The sequence below is a fragment of the Hakea prostrata genome, chromosome 9 (assembly GCF_041222555.1).
Source record: "Hakea prostrata isolate BN-2017 chromosome 9, UWA_Hpros_2, whole genome shotgun sequence".
NCBI lineage: Eukaryota > Viridiplantae > Streptophyta > Magnoliopsida > Proteales > Proteaceae > Hakea > Hakea prostrata.
In genome coordinates, this window is record NC_142608.1 from 5,704,863 (window position 1) to 5,727,506 (window position 22,644).

A 22,644-nucleotide genomic window follows, 5' to 3' on the forward strand; every position below is an offset into this window, starting at 1 on the left:
TGCACACATGACATGACTGAGACACATAATTGGGATACAAATAAATGATATGGCCACATGGTATTTCATTAGAAGAAACTGCACCATAAAAGAACAATTTTCTGCTGAATGGAACACTTTGTTATGAATTAAGTATATTATTTTTAGTTCCAAAGTTTCTTTCACACAATACCAGTTTCACCTATGTCACTTAAAAAGTATAGTGTCTTCAAGTATTTTTCACCTGTGTCACTAAAAAGTATACTATCTTCAAGTATGTAAGAATTTATATTGAAAAGAAGTGTCTGGGTATCTACCTTTAGGAAGGTCATCCAGTCACCAGTTGTATATACAGAACTTGGGGAGTTGAATTTCTTCAATGAACAAAAGAAATAGGGCTAACATGTGAGATTATGAAGAATCTCCAAATACAAAAAACACAAATTAATAAATAGAAAAATGAAAATAAGATGATTGAGAAAAAGAAAATCATAATTTAGATCATTCTTGAAACTGAAAACCAAGTATACTAATTTTCAGGAATAAATAGACATCAAAGAAAATAACTAGATTAGGAGAATTTTTTAGCTGAAATTCATCTCAAAAGGCCAATGAACAAGCAATAGAATTGAAACTGATTGTTGTATCTGTTAAATATACATGCATTTGTAGAATTGTAAAAAGTTTCAACTGCATTACTGTATATCACAAGCAAGTATTCAAACATCCTTTATAAGTGGAGCAAATTCAGCTGAAAATCAACTGAACATATTGGGTCTGAGTACAATGTCTGCTTTTAAATTGATTGGTCGAGGTATCCAGTACTGTTGAAAGAGGAACTGCCCAAAACTCTAACCTATTATATTCTTGCTATGATTACTCAACAAACATAGTTGAATCAGGAAAGAGTTACTTAACATTGCAGAGGAACATCAATTGTACTTCTATTATAGTTGTCAATGAGCCAAGGCAATCCAAGGCTTCTTTTTTTTTTTTTTTTTTGGGGGGGGGGGGGGGGGGGGATGTGCCTAAAATGTAGGACAAAGTGTTTGCCTAACTGCCCAAGTGTGATTTTTAATTTCCCCTATTTGCTAACATTATTTTTATCATTTAGTATGTTAAAATACATGCTTCATATCATCAAAATCAACATTAAGAAACAGCAAGTCATCAAATAAACATTAAGCCACACCAAACCATCAAACTCAACATTAAGCCCATCAAGTCATTAAAAATCGTGCCCCTGGTCCCGATGGGTTTAGTATGGGTTTTTTCCTATCTGTCTGGGATTTCATTGTAGATGACCTTGTTCAAGCCATTTGGAGTTTCTTCCTCAACCTTCCCAGCTCTCCTCCGTTAACCAAACATTCCTCTACCTCATTCCCAAAAAGCCTGGAGCTTCTTCCCTTTTTGACTTTCACCCCATTTCCCTCTGTAATGTCGTCTATAAATTCATCTCTAAGGTCCTTGAAAACCACATTAAACTTGTCATTCCTTTGCTTGTGAGTGCCAATCAATCTACTTTCATTTCGGGTCGCAGTATATCAGATAACATTCTCCTCTGTGTCAAGATTGTTCGAGGATTTGACAAAGCCTCCCATTCCCCTACCGCCCTCTTAAAAGTGGATATCCACAAAGCTTTTGATTCAATCAAATGGGACTTCATTAGTGAAGTTCTATCGGCCATGGGCTTCCCCCCTGCCTTTGTCCATTGGACCAAAATTTGCATTTCCACCCCCCCCCCCCCAACACTTCTCCATCATTACAAATGGCTCCTTGGCTGGCTATTTCCCATCTAGGGTGGGAATTCACTAAGGTTGCCCCCTTTCCCCTTATCTGTTCTCCCTGGCCCTTGAAGTCCTCTCCCGCATCCTCCAATCCAAAACTGATCAGCTCCTAATCTCTCCCATTCCCAAATGTAGATCCACCAAGCTAACCTACCTTGCCTTCGCGGACAATCTCATGATCTTTTCCAAAGCTGACCATCAGTTCATTTCTGCCATCCTATCTTCTCTCCCCACCTTTGAATCCCTTTCCGCCCTCCGTCTTAACCTTAGCAAGTCCACCCTCTTTCTCTCTGGTGTTTCTAACCCTGTCCAATCCTCTCTCTTGCAGCTCTCTGACTGTGACCTATCTAGGACTCCCTCTTTCCCTAGCAGGCTCACCCGACACCATTGCTCTCCTATGCATGACCATATTAGGGAAAAAACTCCAACTCTAGAAAGGAAAGCTTCTACCCTTTGCTGGTAAAGTAGTGGTACTCATTCAATTTGTCCTCTTATCTTCCTACCTTTATTGAAGTGGCATCTTTCTCTCCCCAAATTCATAATCCATTCAATGGAATCCTTTTTCTGTGCCTTCCTCTGGATAGGCCAAGAATCCTCCCATTTCCTTCACCCCATCCCTTGGGCCTCTGTTTATTGCCCAAAATCGGAGGGTAGCCTTGGAATTTGTCGCATCCTTGACATTAACATGGCCTGCCTCTTGAAGCTCATTTGGAAGATTGCCACCAAGCATGACTCTATATGAGTTTCTTGGGTTTACTCCTTTCTTCTCAAACAGGATTCCTTCTGGACAGTGTCTTACCCCTTTAATCCCTCTTGAATTTGGAGAAAGCTCCTACTCCTTTGCCCTCATGCTCTATCCGCTATCTCTGTCCAAATCTCTAGTGGAGCCTCGACTCTCTTCTAGCTTAACCCCTGGCACCCAATGGGCATTCTTTACTCCCTTCTTGGTCCTTGCAGTGTCTATGATACGTGCATTCCCAAGACTTCCAACCTCTCCTCATTCATCTCCAATGGATCTTGGTCCCCTCTCCCCCACCCCAGCCTCTCTCACGTCTGGATTTCCCTTCCCCCCATCCTCAACTCCTCCTAAGATACCACCATATGGCTTCCCTCTCCCACTAAATCTTTTACCACTTCCTCCGCCTGGAACCTCCACCGCTCTCCTTCCCCCCTATCCCTTGGACCCCCTTGGTTTGGTTTAAAGGTCACATCCCCCACCACACCCTCACCCTTTGGAGAGCCCTCAATCTCACCCTCCCAACCCAATCCTTCCTCATAAGCCACCATATCCCCGCCAACCCAAACTGTACCCTTTGCTAGAATGGCCCAGAGGACATCGACCACCTTTTCTTCTCTTGCCCTTTCTCCCAATCCCTCTGGGATAGAGCCATGGCTTCCATTTGGCCCCGATCGAGGCACTCCTATGGGTTTGTTAGTGATTGGACCTGGATTTTGAGAAACTTTGCCGGTCATTCTATTTGCGATCAATTAGACAAGCTAGTCTTTGGTGTCACCATCCACCACATTTGGTGGGAACACAATCTCAAAAGATGGACTTCCAAATCTCGATCCTTAGACTTGATGTGGAAAGCCATCTATTTTGATGTTACTTCTAGAGTGCTCTCTTTTCCCCATCCCCCCTGTTACTGACAACCCCAGACATAGGTTGATTGTTAGCTCCTGGGGTCTCAGCTCTCCTCAGTATCCCTCCTCTTAAAGCCTTGTGCTCCCCCCCCCCCGCCCTCTTCTCTCCTTTGTATTGTTTTGTTGCTTTAATTTAATTATTAATTCATCCCCAAAAAAAAGTCATTAAAAATCAACATAGACCTAATATAGCAAGCATCAACTATAGATGAGACTTTTTGTATTAGATAGAGCACAAACTAGCTTGCCATCAAATTGATTTGTGCTGAAGGGGTAATCATCCAGTAAACTTTATTTGGCTTGCACAAATTTTGTCAAAACCGCTCTAGATGATTTTTGGTTATCAGAACAAGTGAGTATTTTGCCTCATTTTTGGTTTCTAACAATGTCCTTTTTTTGGTCATCATCAAACCAGTCAGCAACTAGGGGCACACAGGCCCCAGTGGGGGGGGGGGGAAGGTGTGGTAGGGGCAAAGGTTCAAACCCATGACCTCCTTAGACTTACTGCCTCCACATAGGAGGCTGCCACCACCATGCTAGAAGCACATCCACTTCTAAAATGTCCTGCAATATTAAGGTTAAGGTTTATACAATTTTTTGAGAGAGGAAAAAACTGCATTAAAAAGTTGACAATTTTACATACCGCCAAAAGTTTAGTTATTGTTCTCAAACTAGGGAGGTTAACTTTTATCCTTTTGGAATTTTATTTTTAACCATTTTTTATTGGATTCAAATAGGATGATATTTGCTTAATTATGAATAATATCTTAAGTAAATGCAATAACAAAACATAAAACATTCAAGGCTGCCACTGCCCACAGTCTGCCTGGATACCTAGGCGCCTTGAAAACTATGGTTTCCATACATCCAATAGTATACGTCTAGCTTATTTTAAGGTCATAGAATCTACTTCTCTCTTTTCTTCCCACTCCTCCCACCGTTCATGTCAAAAACTGAAGCTACATCAATCCCTAAAGTCAAAACTGAGGCCACATAACAACAAAACTTTTTACTAAACTTTCTAACATTTTCATCAGAAAACTTACACAAACAAAATTTTGCATATATATGTACAATACGGATTGATTGCATAGATCTCCCTGTACTGGCTGACCGTTCTGTTATAAGTAATGGAAACTAGAGCTTGAAATATTGATACTGAAATGGAACTTACAGTTAATAAAGAAACTATTAAGGAAAAGAAAATAAAAGAAAGAAACCAACACCTTAAGTATTTGGGTGATATCTTTTACATACTTCAGCGTCTCATGTAAAGTAGTCATCAGCTCTTCACAAGAAACGAGGAACGATATCTAGCATAATATTGGATACTGCAATTTTCATGATCAATTTCAAGTAATATTGTGATCAATATAACCTTCTCCAACTATGGTCAGTTACATGAATCCAGCTATGCCAGCCCAATCTATTGGTTCTGCAAATAATTAAAGATTCATCCATTGATTGACAAGGATACAGTGTCGAGTCGTTTGTTCAAAACTTCAAGATCTAGTATAGGCCTCAGGAACCAGTTTCTGATACAATGCAGGATTAGTTAATAAGGGTCACTCCCTAAACCATGCAGCACATACATCCTGGAATGATTTACCTCAAAAGGCGCCTGCCCATTGGTGTGACACACTGAAACAAATGAGCATATAAGCTGTTTAGTCCATGGATATTTCTGGCTTGGAAGACACATTACCTCTACCATACCTTGTTCAACATCCCAAACACAGAAAACCTGCAGTTCAAGAATATCAATTTGCATATAAACACCACCTTTTTTCCTTTTTGTGCAGGGGAGGGGAGAAGACCACAAAACCTGTCTCACTCCTTACCCTTCTTTTGCTCTCCCAATGCCCATATGGCTTGGATGCTTGTCTACTTGGAAAATTTGCAGCGTCTCATAAGCAGCAGAGTCCAGTTTGAGAAAGTTGTTTCTGTTTTGGATGTAAGGTTTCACAAAACGATGGTACAAACAACAAGCTTATCAACTATTAAATGAGCTGAACTATGTAGCCTTAAACTAGTAGCAAGTAGCAACTACAGATGGAAATTGTAAGTACAAAGCAGATTTCTGGGAACATGGTATTTTAAGGATAAAATGAAATCTCTGTAACACAATCAATAGCAATTGACGAGTTCCCACTTTCTCTTTGTTCAAGTGTGTCTACAAGTCTCTCATTTTCTAATATAGCAAGAAGCGCCCCACTGGCTCGAACTTGGATATCACTTCCAATATCCATCATAGAGTTCAACTGCAATTAGTAAGAAAACATGAGAACTTTAAAATCATTGCAGAAGTTCAGAAAAAAAGAAGAAGAAAAAATACAAGCCAAAAAATGATACTGATGCATGCAAATGTCAGAATCAACAGCTCAAGATACACCAAAAAAAAAAAAAAAAAAGAGCAACACAGTGCACAAAGCTCCCTCCTCTGCAGAGTCTGGGAGAGGCAAATGTTTCCAAGTTTTGAATCTGTAACCAACAGGCTGCAATAGTGCAGCTTAACCAGTGCACCAAGGCTCACCAACTCATTAACAACTAATCCATATGAGATAAATAAGGAAAACTGCAGCATTTAAGAAGTAACAATTTTGTAGCGCAGGGATTCATTTATCTCACCATACAAATTTTCATTTATTGTTATATAAATATTTATTTTATATTTTCCTGCCATTTTTTTTCCATTGGACTGGACAAGAAAGAAATAAGCATAGTCGAGTGAGGAAAAGAATTCAGCCATATGATGGGGTTAGGGTGCCAAGAGTATCAATAATCAAAGATATCTCCACTTGTGGTAAAAATAACATTCTGGAACTCAAAAAGGAATCACTTTCCAACTGTTATGTGTTGCATTAAGAGAAATTCTTATTTTAATTTTTTTTTTCCCCTCTTTTAAGGAAGGAGTAGGATCAGGATGAATTTACCCATTATCCTTATGTGATTCTATACATAGTCCAAAATCTGGCAGGATACCAAAAATTTCAGATATTTCAATCAGGCCTAGATTATTTATTATACTGAAATGGGGAAAAGTTGCAATGTTTCAATACTTTTGGTCACCTTGTCTCAAACTTTTAAATATTTCATCAAACGTTGGTTATCTTGTTCTGTGTTTTGGCACTTCACACCTAAAATGCCAATTTTTCTTCAAAGAAAAATACAATGTTCTGGCAAAATTTTGGTCTGGCCAAAATAGCCTTCCAAGAGAGATTTACTAATATGGTTTTATATTGGGGTTTTGACAAAATTCTTTACCTTGAAAGAAACTAAGTTTCTCAGTATTAAGACTTGTCCTATTACATTTATACTACGTTATAGCATAGAGTATTGGAGTAAATCTAACTCAAACTGACCAGAGCCCACCTGAATGAAGTCTTCTCTCTTTCTGCTTTTGTATCTATTTTAAATTTGCACTAAGTGCCAAGTTGCCAACACTATATATGTAGACACCACACACACACACACACACACTTCGATGTTTTTGTTAATATATCTAAATATTTCGTAATTGAAAATGCCTCCTTAGAGTGACCAAAATACTTGATAATATGACAAATATATATCCATAAACTTCACAGATACCCCAGATACTTGAAGCATTTAAAATTTGTGCACTAGTGGTTGTTATTGGCTTCACAAATCATTTTCCACCATTCTGCCCTGTTTGAGGTCATGTTTGCCGTCAACTCATGAACATCTTTGCATTTCTTGTTCGTCAACCAGTTCTTCTTAAGTCTTCCCCTCATTCCTTGACACCTCAAGTTGCAAATCCTCACTGGTGCATTTTGTCATCTTTCATTGCACATAGCAAAATCATCACATATGACTAACCTAGTTTTGACAGCTAGTTGTGCTACTAACATCCATCGAATGTACTTTTTTTTTTTAATTTACTACCTCACCTAGTATGATTTCAAATAGAGCTGATTTGAGAGTGAAGATCCATGTAGTGGACCCCATAAACTCCCCCTTCTTGATGTTTGGGGCTCATTATTGAGCAGTTATGATGCACTTTGTAGTTAAGCTGGGATGATGCCTCAGAGCTTTTCATTTGTTGAGCTCCTTCCCTTGAATGATATAATTTGAATACAATGTTTCTTCTGAGATCCATGTAGCCAACCCATCTAATTGGAAAAAGGCTGAGTTCTTGCACACGAGCCCTCCTAGTATTACTATTCTATCATATCAACATACTCATCTTGGATAAAATCATCTTATGACTTGAATATTGGAACCAAGCAGTAAGGCTATATGTAACTGCTGGGGAATGGGTCTCTCATATCTGCTCGGAACAGGTGCACCAACAACTCCAAACATCACACATTCACCGACTCCGCCTCCTTGGCTTGGCATGCTCTCATCTAAGAGAAAATGTAGCCTTTTGGGACCTCCTTCTCTTAGATGGAAGCCCAAACCAAATCAGCACTTCAAAGGCAAAAGTCACATAGCTTTCATGCAGTGTCTATCACCAGTTAAAATCAGGGACAGGCCTCAATCCCCCCCCCCCCGGCAGGCTGTATGCAACTCCATGATAAAACAGAAAAATTATGAATCAATAAACCAGAATTAACAACAGAAAGGGAACTCAAACAACTGACAAAGCAAATTCTCTCTTTGATGCTGAGCCCATCATCCATCCCTGTGACCTGAAGGTATATCAATCTGCAATGTTTGAAAGAGGGAGCAAGAAGGTCAGAGGAGACAACAGACCTTGCATCAAGGAAAGATAAACATTCAAAAAGAATAAAACATGCTTTCTCAAAATAAAATGGGAAATTGCAGAATGTATATCCACAGCTTGGAGCAGCATCACACTTGAACAGATGCCACTGATTCTTCAGCTGGGTCAAGCCTTAGAACTTGGGCTGATTACGCTTTATCTCAAAAAGTTCATTACATCAGTACATACAAACTTCTTTTTTTATTTTGGATGAATAAATAATTCATTAACCAAAAGAAGAGAGGGGGTGGACTACTACGACAAAGCAATGGGCAGAGCCCTAACTCAGCCAACATGACCCAAAGCAAAGGCAAAGCAGACAAAGAACTAGGCCCTAAGGCCGAGATCAAAAAGCAAATCTAGTTTTTCATATTTTTCTTCTTCTTTTTCCTAGGACACTTGAACTCAATGACGAAATCTTCATCAAGATGGTGGTGCCCTTTGTTGGAATGGCTGCTTCCCCTGCTATGAAGAGCAGGAGAAGGGGGGTTTTAATCAAAAGTACCCCCAAGGATCCTAGATGGAAAGGGCAGCTAGTTCATGGTCAACGCCACCCACAGCCACCGAAAATAGGGTCAAGGAGACATATCTGAACCTCAATTTGGGAAAGAGGGGAAACAGAGAAGAGGAATCAAGAGCGGAGGGCTCAAGGAATTAGTAGAATGGGCTGACGAGGAGGTAAGCCTAAAGGAGGGAGGGGGATTGAGATAGGCCTGGTCCAGAAGGGTGGCCAAGGAAGGAGACAGGTGAGGGGGAGGAAATAAATCATTCAATGGGCAAAGGCCAGGGCTAAGGCAGGAAGAAAAAGAATGGCCTAGCTTGGGATCGTGTGCTAAGCCAGATGGAGAGAAGGAATATAGCCCAATGGCGAATGGGCAGGGCAGACTGAGAGGGCTAGTTCAAAGAGATGAGGTAACCAAAAGAGGGGTCGACAGAAAGGGGAGTTGTGGCAGGGGTAGGAGAATCCAAAAATGGAAAAAGGGCGACGGAATTGGGTTTTGCCATGAAGGGTTTGCAAAGACAAGAGAGGAAAGTAGGGGGCAGTAGGAGGGCACAGTTTCGAACAGCGGTAGCGGCAGAAATTAGTTTCCAGTCTAGCCCTTTTTTGCTTTGGCTGTTTATTCCTCTTTAGTTTTGTTGCTTAGCTAGGTGCCTTCTTGGCTTTGTTTGGATCAGTCCTTGCGTTCGCTTGTATTTCCTTACACCTCCTCCCCCCCCCTTCCTTTGGTGATGGATTCTTCATTCATACAAAAAAAAAAAAAAAAGGTACAAAAGGCATTTTTAGAGAAACTGCACACCAGGAAAGTTATTTATAAACCCCCAAAATAAATATTTAAAGCATTAAGCAAATGCTTTATTACCTGTGCCATGCTTGTTCATAGCTGAATATAGAGCTTTTCATAAGTTTCACTTGAGGGCTTTCTGTTCCATCTGTAATACTTTAGAAGGTTGTTAAACATAAGTTTTGACAGCTGGTGTTTATCAAGCCAAGGTTTCAGTTACAAACCACTTCTCTGTAAAGCAGCAAGCAAGGATTCTTCTGATTTTGTGCTTGTGTAAATAATCAGGGGCTTGGCTTGATATTTTACTGAGCCAATGTTAGTGAATAGAAACATATAAGTACAGAAAATGCAAACCTAAAGAGGATATTCATGTATGCAGCAATCCAAATGGCATCAAGGATTGAACATTGAAAACATAAGAATATATAATCAAGAGCAACGCAAAGGAAAATCCAATCTTTTTCGGTCTCAAGTATCAAGAAAACATAACATGATTCAGGATATGTGATTCAAGATATGTAAAATGTTGTTTCCTTCCCTCTGTAAACTAAATAAATTAAAATAATGAACAAAATAGGATTTGAGCAACTGTTGATAACGTGGAAAGAAAATAGGATCACATACTGAGATCAATGAGGGGAAAATCTTCGCTACCATCTTCCCAAACTTCAGTGACATAAAGGTGGTTGATATTGGAATCGTAGTATGCAACCCCAACTCTAACAGCAAGAATTAAGAAATTCATCAATTACAAACAAAAGATGTTGATTGCACATAACAGAAAATGCTATCATACATAAACTGAGTTCAGTTCTAAATAATGTTATAATATTGCCAGTTTTAAGATTAGGCCGCCAGTGGTTCAAGAGGACTTGGTCCTCTGCCTTTGGAATGTGGAACCAAAGAATTTAGTCATTATGATCATAAGACCATACATAGTTTACCAGATATGTAAAACATAGCAATGAGTTGTTGATGAAACTTACTAATCTTGCCAATAAACCTTTGTCACATGTCCACTCATTCACTTTTGCCTCTCTTCCATTCTTCTTTTTTAAATTTCCCCACGGCATCAAAGCAATCCATTACTTAGGTTCAAGTTGCGATTTTACTTACCATTTCTTAGTCGTTAGGTATTGACCTCATTATAAAAAAAAAAGATGTAACAGAAACAGCTTCAGTATGCCACTCTCAGGGGAATATCATCCTCTAAGAAAAAATCCTATAGCTGGTGCCTAACTGAGCAATTTGTTTCCCTTTTGTTTAAACATTTGAATACACTTTCTCCATAAACAAAACACATAGCAAGTTATAATTTATAAAGCAATAAGTTTGAAATATTTTCAAGTAACCGTTCACTGATTCTGAAATTTCTCTAGTAGCAGAACTCTGATTCTTTTCATGTTACTCTGATTCAAAATATGGACTATCATGAACGAACAGCATAAGGCAAAAAGCCTAGAGAAAAGCATATAGCATATGGTCAATCAAGATTCTTTGTATGAAAGATACTTTCTTGGAAAAATTTGTAATCTTTCAAGAAGTGTTATTCATTCTGTTGAACATCGATATCCAAGCCAGCACTTTGGACATAGTCAAAACTTCATTGTTCAACGGACATGGTTAACTGTAACGAGAAGGAAATAGTTTCAACTCTGATCTACAAAACTCACCGTTTACCATGCATGATGCAAACCATGTAAACCTGCACTTGAAGTCAACACAATCCTGGTGAATTAATTGATGCAAAATCCACAATCTGTTATTATAAAATTTCCAAATTCCATGAGGATGTAAGAAAAAGCATATGATGTATATCGACCATTTACAGGCGTAAGTATGCGCATAACTCGTTCACTCATAATTTACAGGGAAAATAATTGAATCAAATAGATGTCTTTGCATCTGATAGCTTTGGAGTTTAAACTCAGATGGAACCGGTGTTTCTCCAGGATCACTGGAGAGAAAGCTAGGGACAGATAGGCAAAACGATCAAAGTTGCACTACGAGCTTTGAAGATCAATGTATCATGCAGAACCGTTACCATAACATTGACGGCAGATGCAGATGCTAATGGAATTGCGTACAAGCTTAATGGATGCTTACTATCGGTAGCTCTCACGAAAAACCAGAGGAGAAATCATAACCAGTTCAGAGAAATGTGAAAAAAATTACCTGCGATTTTACTTCCGTTTCATCAATTTCTTCCATTTCGCTCAGACTAAGGGTTATAACTTAAGATGTTAATTCCCTAGTTCTGTCTCTTTATAGACTCGTCGTTTGCGCGCCAAATTTTAATTTCTGAATAATGTCCAATTTGTATGCGCTTTTTATTTTATTTTATTTTATAGAATTTCGACTTTTCAACGGGATTAAAAATAAAAAAACATTTTTCCACCACCCACCGGATAACTAACCTGCTGACCCTTTCAAGTGTCCAAGAGGGGTGTCATTTCAAAGTTTCAAACCATGAACTGTGATGGATATCCATCCACATAGACGCGAACAAAAATGGCTCTATGGCTCTATGGCTCTAATTCCCAAATTTATTCTGGCTGAAACGGTCTAAAGTAGCTTAGATGTCCCTCCAATGGCGGGTATCTTCTACGTTGTAAAGCTGCCTTATATTTGGATTTTGAGGGGTACTATAGTCATTTACTATTGTGTAAAAAAAAATTTTGATTTACTTCTACTTGATTTCTCACTTGCCAAGCATGAGTCAGGATCATCTCTCCCAACAAGGAACAGAGAGTGTTCTACTAAGGACTATTGACTACAAATTATAGGGGCCTACAAGATGAGGGTGATGAGAAATTGTTTTTTTTGGCTTGTGGGTCCCACATAATTTATGGTTATAATGCCGTCGGAAAAGCACCATCAAGGGAGATGATCCACATCCGCCAAGCATGGCCTAAATTGTTTATTGTGATACAACTTTTTTTCTTTCAGTTAATTAGTGATTTCAGTTAATTAGTGATAATACTTTTTTACCAGGAACTCTTTGCAGCATGGAAGGAACTCGAGGCAGGATGGAAACTGAGGCACCAACTGTCTTATTCCTCCTCGGGAATACTTCACTTATCATCTCCAGGTTAAGGATCAACTAAGCAGCTTTTTTTCTTTCTTCTTCTTTTTTGCCTTCCCTTACCTGCATTCCATAAAGCCTCCCAGAAATCCCTGTTCCTTTCCCTAACCCAGCTAACAATTTTGGCTGGTGATTGGTTCAAGAAAAACCAGAGTAAGTACAATTGGGCTCTTCTAAAGATTCATGATAGTATGATACATATGACTTCTAAAGATTCAGAAATCAAGAGCATGTTTTGAGTGAGACAACTTGAAAACAACTTCTACATTTATAATCATATTGCTGGAGACAAGCTTTCAATAACATATATAAAGCTACCCTTGTTAAGGGGAGTTGCAATTTACAAGTGCAAAAGAAAAACCATCTGATTTTCATCTATGAACTTTTACATCCATATATCTCCACAGTTTCTTTACTGATGACATAAATGAATTAATGAAGCCATATGCCTGAAGAGATCAATTAAAGCCAACTGATCCCTGTTCAAGCACTGAACTATACTCTTGGCCATTGTGGACTCACCACCTGCACAATACAAAATAGTTATATCAGATGGTTTCCCTGTAAACACCTGCTTGAACTTTCTTAAATGGAACCAGAGAATAACATTTTTCAGACAGGAAAGAAAAGACATCAAACTTTTTGTATTTCAGCCTCTTCAACGGTTGGTACACAATTTGTATAACTAGTTTGGTATTCAGTTGTCTTATATTTTTTTTTATCTCCTCTACCTTTTAACTCCCTAGGAATGTGTATTTAAGTCCTTTCGTCTAATTAGAAAAGTAATATAGGTGTGGTAAAGATAATTCTGTTACAAAATATCCCACACTCCTCTCTTTTTCTCTTTTTCTATTTTCCATCTTCCTTTTCTTCAACTTTCTATTTTCATCTTTCTCCTTGTTTTTCACATCTTTCGTCCTCCAACTTAATGGACTATGAGAAACTTATTTAAATAAGATGGCCCTGAGTGACCATAGTTCTTAATAAACTGTTTCTCACAGCCACTTTCTGCACATTTCAATTAACAGGGAGTTTAGTGGCAGTCAGCTTTCAGATGGGGGGCACAACATAGAATGAGGCAGTTTCATGAATTCAAGTTTGACAACTCATGGCCTACAATCAGAACTTGATGTTCCTAATTATACATCCAGAAATAAGTAAGGTATTTATGGATCGGAGGGTCCCATGATGGATAGGGAGTAATCGAGTGGTGTTTTCCCCTCTCTCCGCCCTTGAAGTGCAGAATAAATTTTTTTAGGTCTCCTTTCTTTCTTTCTCCCCCCCCCCCCCCCCCCAAGCATTGCATGAAAAGTGTGAAGGGAAGGTAAACCTCTAGTGTGCTGAACACTAATCGCATTCGACTAGCAACAAGAGAGGGCTCTTCAGCATGTCCCACAACTGCCATTTGCTCCAGTTGAAGAGTCTTCACTGGAAGCCTGGGGAAAACATAAGAAAACTCAATTTAACATACATCAAGCATATACCTTAACTGAAAGTTTTCAGAAGTTTATAAGACAAGAAACTTGAAGCGGTGAATCATATTCCTATAGCTCGTGTAAGCAGTAGCCATGTTTGTTCAGGTCATAAAAGTTCTCAAATAGAAGATACTACATAAGAATTAACTCTGCCCCTGTTCTTTATATTTTTATGAACAAAAGTACAACATTTCCTCAGGATTGATTCTATGATTTGCGATATCCACTGAGAGAAACACCCATCTACAAGAGGACATGGCATTTTAAGCTGGAAACTGTTGGCATGGGTGCAGCCCTGTCTTCAAGCCCCCGAGTAATGATGTTTACTATAGATTCTTCACATAAGTTACAGAATTTAGTATGTATATTCATATCAGTTAATTATTGGTATCTGCCGAGTGATCCTGAGATGAGCCTTAAAGAGTGCATGCCCATGATGATCAGGAGTGGAATACACGGATTTTGGTGAACTAAGGTTTTGACAGCTCTCACTAACTTAGACTAGTGACTTCACTGAATATTGATCAACTGGCACAGATCTATATTGGTCCCCAAATGATATTTTCATTTGAAAACCAATATAAACTAGCCAGTGATTGTGATCAAACTAGAAACTCAGTTGACCTTTGATTGTGTAATCACAGGCAGAACCAATGTAGAATTACTTAAATACACTATAATGAAACCAGCATCATACTTTGGTAAATTGTGCAACTCATTGACCCAAGTATTGTCTCATTTATCCCTGTTTGGCTCAATTTCAACATACAACTTGGCTGGTAGAATGAACTACAGTTCTTACTGCCAGAAATATTCTGCTCAAAGTCTCAAATACAGTATTTCAGTAGTGACAGATGTTAATTCCAAAGCCTAATATGCACATTAGTAGATCTGGTTAAAATGAATACAGAAAAGAAAAAAATGAAGTCGATTGTCAATGCAGATTACAGTTAGGAAAACAACATTTATTTTGCTACAATGAGCCATTATGTTCCTAAAATGAGAGATAACAGAAGTATCCCAATTACAGACGCACACACACAACTGACAAAGAGGTGATGATTCCAATGAGTAATACAAATAAAAACTCAATCAATAACAATGGGACCTCACCATGCCATTCCTCTTACATAGTAAGCATTTGCAATGATAGAACAAAAGCCTTTCCACTGAAGCATGAAATCAGCTGAGACTGGAGGTGTAGATGACCATCTAACAATAGTAGGTTGCGGTGTACACAAGATGGTGACAAATATGAGGCTTAACCACAGAATGCACTCATCAACCTGCATTGGAATATGGGATGTATAAATTTTCATTCCTTAATTCAGTAAACAGATTGCATGACTTCCTTCAATCAGACCCCACTAAGACACTTCACCAAATTAGAGTTTTGATTACCAGTAGTGCTGCAACAGGTATGCATTGTGATAAACTAACCAGAGCGTAAACAGAGTACTTCATAAATTAACTATACTAAAACCACGGTACAAAATCGCCATGTCATATCGCCGACACAGCAAAAGCATGCCCAGCGCCGGGGGACACACAACCCCCCAGCGACATGAAACCAACAATAAGTCGGCGATATATCGCCGACTATATTGCCGACAATCGAATAGTCGAGCGATCACCACCATTCCTCCAGCTGCAGCGTAATCCTAAATTTCTATTCTGATCAGAAGCAGATCGATTCCGAGGCAACCGCCGACGCCGAGACTCGTCTTGTGCCGCCACGGAAGGGTTCTCGAACTCGAACTCTTCAACAAATCCTCCATCGCAATTAGGGCAGACTATGGTATCTTGACCCCAAAGGCCCAAAGCCTAACGAAACGACTGCATCTGTAGCACCGTTAAGAAGACCCCACCGAGGCCATGTGTTGATTCTCTCTACGACGCCCAGCAGGGGTTGTGGAACCTCACAAAAAAACCAACCTTTCAACGAGAAAGATACCAACTTATCCCTAAATTCTCAAGTACAAAAGTGCCTCGCCAATGGTTAAAATTGGTCTGATAAGAGATAGCCCAGAGTTTGTAAGCAATGATTTTCCTTGCCCAAGAAGAACTTCCTCCGAGCTTTGCAGCTCTACTTGTTGCCCAACAATCAATCTCTGGATACCACTTCACAGCTCAGGGTTCAGCTTCCAGAAATACGATGATGGCATCTTCCCCTCTCCAAATAAACAGTTGCGATCCACGATTCCAGCCCTTGCACCAAAAAATCGGGTGACATGTCGCCTGTGTCGCCCATATCGCCAGGGTCCGACACGGCAACACCAGGCAACATGTCGGAACGTGACTAAAACACACTGTGAATTCATTGGTAAGTGGGGTTATCATCCTGGATAAATTGCTATAGGGAGTTCTTGCAGTGGTAGGGTGGCAGCAGTATCATGTAGAAAATCTGTTGATAAGAAAGTGCAAGTAAACATAGTGAGTTATGTTCAGATCTAGCTTTAGCAATTTATCCATAGTTTAGATTACTGTAGCAGTCTTAAATGTTTCTCCATTTATAGTTGACTACATGAAAACAGAAAAATTATAGTAGCCTAGCAGGTACTAGCTTATTAATCTTCCTGTGGCCATTTAAACAAACAAATTTGATTAACCTACATATAATTCATTATTTTTTATTCTTGCTTAAACAAACATTTTTCGGCAATAATACTTGCATAAAAAATAAAAAGCTGTTGGACAAGAAAATGGAAGCAACAAAATAACTATGTGAAGATGGGATGATTTCCAACCCCTCTCTTCCACCTCTCCCTCCATTCCTCCAGCAGCTTCTGCCCTTCTTGCCCTCCCTACATCTATCCACTCACCATCTCCCTGGTCATCCCTATTCCCCTCCTCCCCCCCCCCCCCCCCCACACACACAAAAGAAAAGTATTTGTCAGACTTCCTCTTCACCTGATCCCCTCTCCCCTGGTGGATGGTCGGAAGACCGCCTCATAATCCTGTTGAAGTGCTGGATGATGACACCTCTCGTTGGAATTGTTGTCTCGTTGGCCATTTCCTAGGCTCAAGACTCCCCCCCCCCCCTTTCCCATTGTTAAAGCCTCCCTCTTGAAACAGTGGAAACTTCTGGTGCTCTTGAGTTCTATCTCTTGGACCAAGTCTTTTTTCTCTTCAAATTCTGGGATGATGACAAACGCAGTGCCCTGAAGGTGGCAAATGGTCAGTTGGGAGATGTCCACTCTTCCTTTGTCATTGGCATTGTTGTCTTCAACTTATCCGGGTAGAGTTCTCTTAGCTCCCTCTTTGGGTCTCCCTCCCTGGGCTCCTCCCTCTCCACTATTAGTGCTTGGCCTAAGCATGGTGGGCTCTGCTATTGGTACCCCTCTGTTCACTGATGCCACAACCTTGAAGAAAGATAGGCTTTCTTATGCTTATAATTGTGTTGAGGTGTCTGCAAATGCTCCTCTTCCTTCACCTATCGTCGTCATGGAAGAAGGCGATTTTAGTTTCACCCAAGCTGTGAAGTTCAACTGGAAGCCTCCTCATTGCTCTGCTTGTTTGGTCATAACTTCTGTGCTATAGAGATCGAAAATGAGACCAGGTTATTGCAGCCCCCACTCCCCATCAATCCCCTATTCACATTGTCGCCTCCATCCCCGCCTCTACTACTGTTACAAACTCTAGAAATCCTCCAAGAGGAAGGACAATGATAAGCTACTATCGAAGGATTCACTCCCTTCGGCGAAGATCTGAGTCGCCAGAAATTGCTCCAACAATTCCTGTTGATCCTGCCAGCAGAATCGTTTTGTCCCTCTGCAGTTTTCCCCTGCCAAAGACCCTGCATCTAGCCCAGCCCCTGCCACACTGGCTGCCTCCTCCAACGACCCCGACAGCTCTGCGCTGCAATCCCTTTTCACCGCATCTCCCACTGCCCTGCTCGGCTGCTCTGATGCATTCACTGCTGGGAATCCTTTCACCATTTTGGAAACCCCAGCCTCTAACTCGCTTGCAAATGCTGGGCCTCTCTCCATGAGAGATCCTGCTACCCTTTCCTCAAACCTGGCAGCTACTACTCTCTGCAGCCTGACTGTTGACAACTTAGCATCTACCCCTTCCATTCTAGAGCCTGCACCACACTGCCCAACTATCCCTTGTCCTTCTTCGTCATCGCTTAGCCTGTCTTCAGCCCTGCTTCAGAATCGCTCTTCCCATTATCTTTGCTCACCTACCCCAGCCTTGCTTATTGACAAGAATCCCCTTTCATTCCCTAAATCTTCCTCTCCTCTCTCTCTCTCTCTCTCTGGTCTCAGCTGGGCCCACTGGCATGGAGCCCTCAACTCTTCCTCAACCCCCCGCCCCTCTTGCTCTCTTACTGCTTTGTGCTTGGTCCTGGGCCCTCTCGCACCTGGGCCTATCACTGCCCCATCTTGCTCTCTTGCTTCACCTTCTTCTATGCTAGGCCGACCTCAAGCCCAATCCCTCCCCCTGTTGGACCTCCATTCTTGACCTCCCTTAGACCTTCTTCCTCTTCCATCACTCCCAATGAGCTTGGCATCTCTTCGTTTCTAAAATGCACTGTGAACCCTGTTGTCACAGCTTGCTCCCTGACCCCCTTGTACTCCCCTTCTTTGCTGTTGTCGAGCACTCCTTCCCCTCCATCCTCTTCCCTCGCTCCGACAATTGTTACCATTTCTCCTATTGAATGGTCAGGCACTAGCCCTCCTATTCTAGAGGCCCTTGAAGAGCAAGCCTCCCATCTAGAGAACGAAGATTCAACCCTTAGTTTTGAGAATGGGAGCTTTGCCAATGATGATTGCAAGAGAAGTACCGTACAAACGAAAGGTCGACGCCACTTGGATGATTTCGTGTTGGAGTTTAAGTCTCCTAAAAGAAAAAAGAACAATAGAGGGAAAAGTTAGTTTCCCATCTAGTTGGCCGTGGTCAGTTGTTTCCCTTTATTTTCACTGTTTAGCTTGGTGCCTTAGTTTGGCTTTATTTTGGGCTCAGCCCAAGTTCTGCTTGTAATTCCTTTCCCCTCCCCCCATCTTTCCTTTGGTAATGAATTTTTTATTGATCCCCAAAAAAAACTGTTGGACAAATAAGGAATGGTTGACCCTATTTGTGAGAAATATCATCCTCTGTATCACCCTCCTTGTTAATGGTTGACCCTAGGTATCTAAAGCACTCACTTTGTAGTATCTCTCGAACTTCAAGTTTCACCACTTCATTGCACACCCCCCATCTTTCCTTTGGTAATGAATTTTTTATTGATCCCCAAAAAAAAACTGTTGGACAAATAGGGAATGGTTGACCCTATTTGTGAGAAATATCATCCTCTGTATCACCCTCCTTGTTAATGGTTGACCCTAGGTATCTAAAGCACTCACTTTGTAGTATCTCTCGAACTTCAAGTTTCACCACTTCATTGCACATCTCCTAGTTTGACAGAAGTTACAGATCACATGTTCTATCTTTGTTCTACCTAACTTAAAATCTGTTGACTCCAAAGTAGGTCTTTAAAATTGAAGGATGCAGTAATTCCAACAGTTGGACTAATGGGGAATGTTTAGATTGGCCCATGTCTAATATCAAATCCAAATTCATATAGCATCCCTTATATAGCTTCCACATACATCCATCCATCCTAAAGATGAATTATGGTCCTAATATGTTTTCAAGCTTTGTTATGCCAATTTGCTGTAAAGGTAAAAGTCACTCTATCCTGACCAAGAGGTACCAGGCTTGAGCCTGGAAACAACCTCTCTATGAAAGAAGGGGTAAGACTATGTACATTATAACCATCCCAAGAACCGTAGGGCGGAAGCCTCATGCGCTAAGTATGAACCTTTTTTTTTCTTGCCGATTTGCTAGATTGGAATGGGTTAAAACTTGACTAGTGGAAATGGGACTTGGGGTCTAACTATAACAGAAAAATTGTGCCCTAGAATCTATTGGAATGAATAGGTATAGGGGCTTTTTGTTCTCGAATTGAAAGGGGTTTTACAAAGCGCCCTAACCAACATGCCATTTGGCAGATTTTTTTCTTAGAGGGCTAAAAGGAAAATTTTTCCTTTAAGTTGAACTAGTAAACATATATGATATATCTAGACAGATGTAAAAGCAATATATACATAAATTCAATGATTTTAGCTCCTTAATTTGCATAACATTCCAGTATTCCATCTATGCGAATCAACATAGAAGGCATGAATGTCACCTCCTTAGAGAAAATCTTGGACTTCAACCTGGTGTTTCCACCATAACATTGCACACCTTCAATCTCAATTCCGGAGTTCTTTATATCAATAAGTTCTTTCCTCAAGCCTTCATCAGTGCAGCCTAAAGCATATGCATTTACCCCAGCACTGATGAACTCCTAATATCAGTGAGACAACACCCAAAGATATTAGTAAAACGATAACATTGCCTCAAGCAATAACCAAGCATTAAAAAAAGTAATAATAATACATATTTACCTTTAGATTGTCACCTCCTCCTCGAGCAATGACATTCCTGTACCTTCGAAATAAGCTGATTGCAATATTGCGGGATGAACGATACTCATCGTCTGATGAAGTGGAAGCATGAAATCGACACTAACAAAATATAAATCAAATGGCTCACAGGTAGTACCAGTCGTTAATCAGAAATCTGCTTTTAATGGAAACAATTTCGTTGACAGGAAACATAGAGGAGTTACTTACCAGCCATCTCTTTGAACTTCCATAGTTCGATATCTTTGATGGGCAGCGGTTCTTATTTTGACCACACGGTTCCCAAGGAATAGAAGCATGCAATCTTTGATTGCAAGGATCTCTGCTGATCAACACATTACCGTGTGAAATGCTGCCAGGATAAGCCTCTAGCAATGTTTTAGTTTCACAATTTGTCCAGCACTTGCTGATTGCTCTAGGAGCATGTAACGCCATCATGGTTGCATGATCAGAGTATTGTTCTTCAGAATCCAATCAAACAATCATTAAATCATTAGCACAATGCAAGTATATTATTCAGTCAATAGAATAATTTCTCATACCTATGATCTACGGCCAGTTTTTTCAGGTTTTTACAAAATAAAAAAATGAAACATTGGTGAATTTTTCGGCTTCAGGAACTTTCAGCAAGTAAGGTGCAAACGCAAACCCCTGCTTCTAAGTTTGATGAGGGAATAAAAGGGGTCTAATTTTTTTGTTCAAAAAATACCAGTCTCTCCAAGATAATCCCTTCTTGAAAACTTGAACTAGCTATTTATGACAAATCCCATTTTTCCCCCTCAAAGTAACAGCTCAAAATACCTGAATCCTGATGCAAAAAAAAATCAAATTAACAAAGAGGATCGAGCACCTGTCACTCAAATCAAATCGCTGATCAATTTTCAATTATGATTTATATCCTATAAAATTCGAATTGTGGCAAAACTTCTACATGCTCGGAATTTATTTTGCAAATCGAATAGTAATTAGAGTGATTTCCAAATTAAACATCGAGATAATGATTATAGTTTTTTTTTCCCCCTTCTAGGGGAGAAATAAGTGTTAATGAAACCACAGGAGTTCCTTTGTTTTGTTCTTCTTAATCAATAATCCTTCTTCCAAATCATCAGAAATAAAAGAATAATCTGAATTCAGTTACCTGCTTAAGCTTGAAATGATCTGGAGAACGCTACAAGGAAGCTGAGTCGTCGAGCGTATCGAGATAGAGGAGAAGGAACGACAAGTAACAAATAAAACCTCTGTTTTTCTTTTGTGTCCACGATTATTTGAAGGGCTCATCTTTGTTGCAACCCAGAAAAATTATAAAATCAAATTTTGAAAGGGCAAAAAAGGTGAATAAAGATTGTGGCCAAGAGATGCAAATTGCGAATTTGTCGACGAGATTAAGATGGTTTGGTTGTCTTGTTCTATGATTCTCTGATTCAAGTTTGAGGCCCTGAGTCTTCCAAGTTCCTAGCAAAGCAAGCTCGGCGGACCACGAGTGTCACCCCAAAAGAAGAGAATCAAAAATCCAAAACATAAAATAAAATAAAAAGTGGGGAAGAATCTCTCAGATGATGACGATGATGACCTGTGACTGTACAGCATGTCACTCATTCTTGGTGACACTTGGGCACACCTAATTGGTAAAAGAATTTCTGGTTTTTTTTTTTTTTTTTTTCAAACACAGAAAAAGAAATGTATTTAAAGAAACAAATCAAGGGAAATCCTCCTAGTAGAAACATAGTAGAAAGGATCAAGTCCTTGAGGTGGTTATATCCACCGAATTTTAGACATACCTAAACAAAGGGCCCCCTAGTCAAGAAATCTGTAACAGTATTTTCTGTTCTAGAAATATGTAAGACAACATAGTTGTCAAACCCCAACAAAGAATTATTCATAAGCTAAAGTAAGTTGGAACCCAATCTAGAGCACTATAATGATCATGTAGACTCGCCAAAGGTGGTATGTTAAAACGGTTAAAGATCCAACTTCCCTACGGGAGGTCTTGGGTTCGCACCCACTCAACACCATTAATATAAAAAAAAACTCCCTTGAGGATGTAAATCGTGGTGCGCTCAACCTTGTTCCTTATTACCTGGATTCAAACCCATTTAAAAAATTTTTTCCCCAAAACAAGCAGATCTAACAATAAAATTCCCTAATTCCCTATTCATGTTTCAACCCATTTTAAGATTTCTATTCCCCTCAAATAAAGTAGGATCCCCAGA

General features: G+C 39.8%; 2 protein-coding genes across 2 annotated transcripts in view; both read right to left on the reverse strand.

Moving 5' to 3' along the window:
• Nucleotides 1-11,633, reverse strand: part of MSH5 (MUTS-homolog 5) — a 38,176-nt gene extending 26,543 nt beyond the window's left edge. Inside the window, 13 exon segments of the mRNA XM_089168595.1 lie at nt 297-353; nt 4,637-4,723; nt 4,888-4,945; nt 5,020-5,051; nt 5,127-5,154; nt 5,252-5,353; nt 5,499-5,671; nt 8,018-8,081; nt 9,501-9,570; nt 9,647-9,727; nt 10,047-10,141; nt 11,096-11,127; nt 11,598-11,633. Of these exon segments, the coding sequence (XP_089024721.1) occupies nt 297-353; nt 4,637-4,723; nt 4,888-4,945; nt 5,020-5,051; nt 5,127-5,154; nt 5,252-5,353; nt 5,499-5,671; nt 8,018-8,081; nt 9,501-9,570; nt 9,647-9,727; nt 10,047-10,141; nt 11,096-11,127; nt 11,598-11,633 (915 nt within the window).
• A 1,123-nt stretch (nt 11,634-12,756) lies between these two features.
• LOC149004264 (orotidine 5'-phosphate decarboxylase) lies at nt 12,757-21,881 on the reverse strand. Its single transcript, XM_089169075.1, has 7 exons — nt 21,573-21,881; nt 20,645-20,895; nt 20,417-20,536; nt 20,158-20,316; nt 15,096-15,268; nt 13,838-13,943; nt 12,757-13,032 (listed from the first exon to the last, which is right to left on the reverse strand). The coding sequence occupies exons 2-7, from the start codon at nt 20,870-20,872 to the stop codon at nt 13,003-13,005; spliced, it is 816 nt and encodes a 271-aa protein (XP_089025201.1). The 5' UTR covers nt 20,873-20,895; nt 21,573-21,881; the 3' UTR covers nt 12,757-13,002.
• Nucleotides 21,882-22,644: the final 763 nt, after the last annotated feature.